We start from the raw sequence: 6,554 nt of genomic DNA on the forward strand, positions 1-6,554 counted from the left end.
AGAAAGAGATCAAGGAAGACTACAGAAGGTGGAAAGATCTTCTGTGCTCATGGATTGGTAGAATCAACATAGTAAAAATGGCTATACTACCGAAAGCAATCTACATGTTTAATGCAATTCCCATCAAAATCCCAATGACTTTCATCACAGAGACTGAAAAATGTACCTAAAGTTCATTTGGAAACACAAGAGACAGTGAGTAGCCAAGGCAATACTCAGCAAAAAGAGCAATGCTGGAGGTATCACAATACCCAACTTCAAACTATATTACAAAGCAATAGCAATAAAAACAGCATGGTATTGGCACAAAAACAGACATGAAGACCAGTGGAACAGAATAGAGGACCTGGATATGAATCCACACAACTATACTCATCTTATTTTTGACAAAGGTGCCAAAAATATACAATGGAGAAAAGACAGCCTCTTCAACAAATGTTGCTGGGAAAAGTGTCTGCAAGGAACTGAAAAGAGATTCATGTATATCACCCTGTACTACTATCAACTCAAAATGGATCAAGGACCTTAATATCAGACCCAAACCTCTGAAGTTAGTACAGGAAGGAGCAGGAAACACTCTGGAAGTAATAGGTATGGGCAAGGACTTCCTCAATAGAACCCTAGCAACCCAGCAACTAAGAGAAAGAATGGACAAATAGGACTTCATAAAATTAAAAAGCTTCTGCACAACAAAAGAAATGGTCTCTAAACTGGAAAGACTACCCACAGAGTGGGAGAAAATATTTGTCAGCTACACATCAGACAAAAGACTGATAACCAGAATATATAGGGAACTTAAGAAACTAAACTCTCCCAAAATCAATGAGCCAATGAAGAAATAGGCAACTGAACTAAACAGAACTTCCACAAAGGAAAAAATTCAAATGACCAAAAATCACATGAAAAAATGCTCACCACCTCTAGCCATAAAGGAAATGCAAATCAAAACCACACTAAGATTCCACCTCACCCCTGTTAGAATAGCCACCATTAGAAACACCACCAACAACAGGTATTGGTGAGGATGTGGGGAAAAAAGAACCCTCATACACTGCTGGTGGGAATGCAAGCTAGTGCAACCACTCTGGAAAAAAATTTGGAGGCTTCTTAAAAATCTAAACATAGATCTGCCATATGATCCAGCAATCCCACTCCTGGGGATATACCCAAAGGAATGCAACACAGGTTACTCCAGAGGCACTTGCACACACGTTTATTGCAGCACTATTCACAATAGCTAAGTTAAGGAAACAACCAAGATACCCCATACTGATGGATGGATCAAGAAAATGTGGTATTTATACACAATGGAATTTTACTCAGCCATGAAGAAGAATGAAATCTTAGCATTTGCAAGTAAATGGATGGAACTGGAGAACATCATTCTGAGTGAGGTTAGACAGGCTCAGAAGACCAAAAATCGTATCTTCTCCCTCATATGTGGACTTTAGATCTAGAGCAAATATAGCAATGTGGTTGGACTTGGGCCACATGATAAGGGCAGAGCACATATGGGAGGTATGGGGATAGGTAGAAAACCCAAAACATGAAAGCGTTTGATGTCCCCACTCCAGAGGAGCTAATACAGAAAACTTAAATTGACAGAGGTCAACATGAGAAGGGGATCAGGAACCAGTGTAAACATCAGTTAGAGATGAATCAACTTGGGTTGTAACACATTTGTACACAGAAGCAATGCTAGGAATCTCACTGTATAGCTATCCTTAACTAGCAAAAACGCTTTGTCTTTCTTATTATGCTTATGTCTTCTCTTCAACAAAATTAGAGATAAGGGCAGAACAGGTTCTGCATGGAAGCAAGGGGGAAAGAGAGGAAAAAGAAGGAGAGGGTGGGAGAGGGGGGCAGGGGAGAGAAATGACCCAAACAGTGTATGCACATGTGAATAAAAAATAAAATAAAATGAGAGAGCAGACTGATTAATTTCCTGAAAAAAACTACTGATCCACTAGGAGTTGAAACAGCATGACATGAAGTCAGAAGACAAAAATGGTCTCCAGCCTCAAGGAGAAATCTAGAAGGAAGAGTTCACATTTTCTAAGAATCTCTTCTAATTATATAGATGCCTAAGCATTTAATGACATTAATTTTATTTTTGGGACTTAGACCCAAAAGGACACTGTTTTTTTTTTTTTGGCAGTACTACTGGGGTTTAAACTCAGGGCCTACACCTTGAGCCACTCCACCAGTTTTTTTTTTTGTGATGGATTTTTTTCGAGATAGGGTCTCATGAACTATTTGCCTTGGTTGGCTTTGAACCTCAATCCTCCTGATCTCTGAACCTTGAGTCTCCTGATCTCTGCCATCTGAGTAGCTAGGATTATAGGCAGGAGCTACCAGTGCCTGGCTAGGACACTGTATTCTTGACACAATATATATAAAACATTTCTCAAAATTTCAGCAATCCTATTAATCTTATAGAACAGAAATCTTTATAAGTACTTAACTTCTATTTTCATATAATTTTAAATGCATGTCAGAAATTTTAAATTTCTAATAAAACATAACATTTGACAATTGAAATTTTTATGGGTTTTTTCTGTTCTAATTGATCATTAGGTTAATTCTTATTTCTGAAACATTTTTTTCTCATGCTTCTAAGAAAAAGACTAAAATCATTGGTGAAGATGAAACTATCATTTTCTAGATCCCAAAATATGGAAATCACACACTCAAGAATGAGAGATTTTACAAATGAGTTTACAAAATGCTTTGAAACTTAAAAAAATTTTGAGGGGCTGGGGGTGAGCCTCAATTGGTAACAGTGCCTGCCCAGTAAGCACGAGGCCCTGAATTCAAACCTTAGTACCACCAAAAGAAAATGGTAGAACATCTTAGTTGATTAAAAATAAAAAGGGTATCTAAAACTATGAAATGACAAGAGAACAGAAGATGCAGCACAGCGGTCCAGAGCACAAGTGCTGGGATTAAAAGAAAATGGGTTAAGTCCAAGCTAAACATACCTCTTTTATGTGTGGAACATGTGAAAACTATCAAAGGGTCACTGTCAGATTCCAAAGAAATTGCCAAACACTTAGGAAAGGTGCTTAGGTTAACATTCCAGAAATGTATTCTTTATGGTCTGTTGGTAAGTGTTGTATGGGGAAACTTATCTAAGTTTGGGAAACACTAATTTCTTTATTTCAAGGCTTCTCAGTCTTTGGTATATGAATGTATATTGTAATTTCCAACAGGGAAATATAATATTTAGCATTTCTAAAACTTCATAGACTGTGGTACTTCACTCTTATCGAGTATCTTAAGGGACAAGTGTATTCTACTGAAATAAAATTTCAGAAATGGTAAATTGGGCACTATGAGCATATGTAAGTATGTTGATGCTTCCTTGATCCAGTAGATCAATTCCATGGCATTTGTGTAATATGAAAAAAAAAAATGAAGCCAATAAGAACAAAGTCACTTTGTACAGTATTAATTATAATGACAAAAATCGAATGAAACTTCAAAGTGCAATGATAGAGGAAAAGACATTGATAGATCAATGGCAAGGACCATTATACAGCTAGAATGTGCATTAGAAGTGCTAGAATGGAGACTACTGCTCCATGGAAGTGTTTGTTAAATTAAAAATATAGAATCAAATTTTCTACATATTTTAGGATTATAACAATATAAATATGCATACATACGGACAAAGCAGAGAAGACTGGAAACAAGTTAATGCTCCGAACAATGGAGACTGGAGTAATCCTTTTATTTACTCTAACTTTTATTATAGTATTATGTACACAATAAAAAGTGGTTATCTGTAAAGAGCAACATAAAGACTCTTGAGAATAAAAACTATTTTAATATCCTTCTTTTCACATTAAGTTTCTTGGTAATGCATGATATTTAAATTACAGGACCATTCAAAGACTGTCAGCGAGCAAAAGAAGCTGGGCATTCCGTCAGTGGGATTTACATGATTAAGCCTGAGAACAGCCATGGACCAATGCAGTTATGGTGTGAGAACAGTTTGGATCCTGGAGGTTGGACTGTTATTCAGAAAAGAACAGATGGCTCTGTCAACTTCTTCAGAAACTGGGAAAATTATAAGGTAAATCACTGAATTCAGACCTCACAGAGGTAGAACCAGGTAGGCTCTTGCAATAGTGGCCTTGCAAGACAATAAATGAGCTATACTGTTAAAAACACAACTACCCAGGTGATTTTTATTATCTGTATCTGTCAAAAAGAAAAAGATTTTCAGCTTTTAAAGTCAAAATTAAAATGCAAAAAGGAAACTAAGACTACACTTTAAAATGACCTTATTCAGTCTGGATGACACACATACTTACACTTTGCAAAGATTACTTAATTCTACTTCCTAAGACAACTGCTGTTTTTTTTTTTTAATGATCATATTTGTAACATCAAATGCATTTAAGCGCTATGAAGTACAGGACTTAAAAATGACCTCCATTCTTGGACTAATTACTTCTGACAACCACATTTTAAGTTTATGGAATGATGAATGCTGTTGGAAATGATATACAACTAGATTTTCACATAGAACCAGATCATGTGATATCAATTTGAGAAAGATAAATAACCGATCTTTGTTAATACTTTTGATGTTTCTAATTCTAAATTTATGAGTGGTATATACATCTACAACTTTAGTTTAAGGATGGCAAGAAAGACTGTATTTTAGAAATGTGATTATAGTAGAGCCTTAGTATTGGCAGGTATATGGCTCTAAGGAGAGCACTGTTAAGGAAAAACCAAAAATGCTCAGGAAGCAGGAGTTCAGTGCTGTACTTCAGATATCGGATTCATTTTTCACATAACATCATCCAACTTCCATAAAGACACACGACCTTTCAACAAATCTCAAAACTGCATTTTATCACTTGCACATTTACTTTTACCTTATTTTTTGGGTCACAAAATTAGGGGCAGGAAAACACCCATCAGACCACATGATGATTTAAACACACCTGACGATGCCGCCAGACTGACAGCTTCTTGGCATCAACTGAGGTGCCTAATGTGCATTTGGGAATTTAACACTTTATTTGAATTTTTTTTTTATCTTTTAAATTTATTACTATTTTTTGACCATGCTTGGTCAAAACGACATGTACTAAATTCAAGAAAAAAGTGGGCTTACTGTACTGTACTCAGTCTTAGGTGAACTTTTACTGGCAACAAAGGATTTACTCTAATATAACTATGTCAGAAGCTATATAAAATTTCTAAACAAGGAATTTGCACAAGTGACAGAAAAATCCTCTAACATGATCCACTTGAGGACACATTTACAATGTTAAGATCAGACTTACTAAATCTATTTTGTTGCAATTCTGCAATGTCAAACACCTATTGAAATAGGACAGTTAACTTATTTTTCAAACATAATTGAAGATTACTGTAGTACTTTATCTTTTTATAGCTACTAATTTTATTTAACTAAAGAAGATAATTTATTCTAAAACACCTATCATTTTGATTGAATGTAAAAGAGTGTGGAGTTTATAAAAATCAGGTGATCCACTATAAAGAAACTCACATTACCATTTAAAAGTACACTATCAAATGTTTAAAACTTTTCTGTAATAATGTTAATTTTCACTACATTTATCTGTTTCTTTGTTTATTAACAGAAAGGGTTTGGAAATATTGATGGGGAATATTGGCTTGGACTGGAAAATATCTACATGCTTAGCAATCAAGATAATTATAAACTGTTGATTGAATTAGAAGACTGGAGTGATAAAAAGGTCTATGCAGAATACAGCAGCTTTCATCTGGAACCTGAAAGTGAATTCTACAGACTGCGCCTGGGAACTTACCAGGGCAATGCGGGGGATTCCATGATGTGGCACAATGGCAAACAATTCACTACGCTGGACAGAGACAAAGATATGTATGCAGGTAAGAGAACACAATTTTGTACAACCACCACCTTCTATGCATTGAGTAGAACCTAACTGTTAAAGTATATGCTTCTAAAATTTTTTCAGAAAAGGTCATTTCGGACACAAAGGGAATATAACCTAGCTTTTAGGATGTCTTCTATAAGGTGATTCCAAAGTGTGGTCTTTGGGAAGAACAGGTTCTAGGAAAAAACAAAATAAAGCCAAGCCACATTCGTTTGGAAATAAAACTCCAATTCAAATTCATATACTAACTAGACACCTACCTTATGCCATATGCTATAGGTGCTAGAGACAAAGCAATGAACTGTTTCTGCCCCTTCGAGCTTACTTCTAACAAGGGTTATTAGGTAGAAATGGTATCTATCCCTAAGAAAAATAAAACCAAGTAAGGGAACAAAGTACTGGGCATCACAGCCTGGAGTGGGTGCTGTTTAATATGGGTGTCTGAGAAAGGCCACTATGAACAGGCAACATTTGAATAAAAATCTATAGACATGAAGGAGGCAGGTGACTTGGAACACTGTGAAGAGCACTTCTTAGAAGGGAACAGGAAAATGACACTGAAACTTAATTCAAAGGGGAAATTAATATTTTCCTTAGAATGAACTAATTAGACAAGACTACACACACAAAAAGCTAATAATTAGATCA

At 35.6% G+C, this 6,554-nt stretch overlaps 2 protein-coding genes across 6 annotated transcripts in view; one reads left to right on the forward strand and one right to left on the reverse strand.

Annotated features, from left to right (window-relative positions):
• Ralgps2 (Ral GEF with PH domain and SH3 binding motif 2) overlaps positions 1 to 6,554 on the reverse strand; it is a 153,280-nt gene that overhangs the window by 60,178 nt on the left and 86,548 nt on the right. The gene's annotated exons all lie outside the window — the stretch shown is intronic.
• Positions 1 to 6,554, forward strand: part of Angptl1 (angiopoietin like 1) — a 35,605-nt gene that overhangs the window by 14,697 nt on the left and 14,354 nt on the right. For both annotated transcript variants that reach the window (XM_020174747.2, XM_020174746.2), the window contains 2 exons: positions 3,885 to 4,078; positions 5,628 to 5,898. In XM_020174747.2, coding sequence (XP_020030336.1) covers positions 3,885 to 4,078; positions 5,628 to 5,898 — 465 coding nt within the window. The remainder of the gene's footprint in view (positions 1 to 3,884; positions 4,079 to 5,627; positions 5,899 to 6,554) is intronic.

Source organism: Castor canadensis, chromosome 11 (genome assembly GCF_047511655.1).
Source record: "Castor canadensis chromosome 11, mCasCan1.hap1v2, whole genome shotgun sequence".
Taxonomy (NCBI): domain Eukaryota; kingdom Metazoa; phylum Chordata; class Mammalia; order Rodentia; family Castoridae; genus Castor; species Castor canadensis.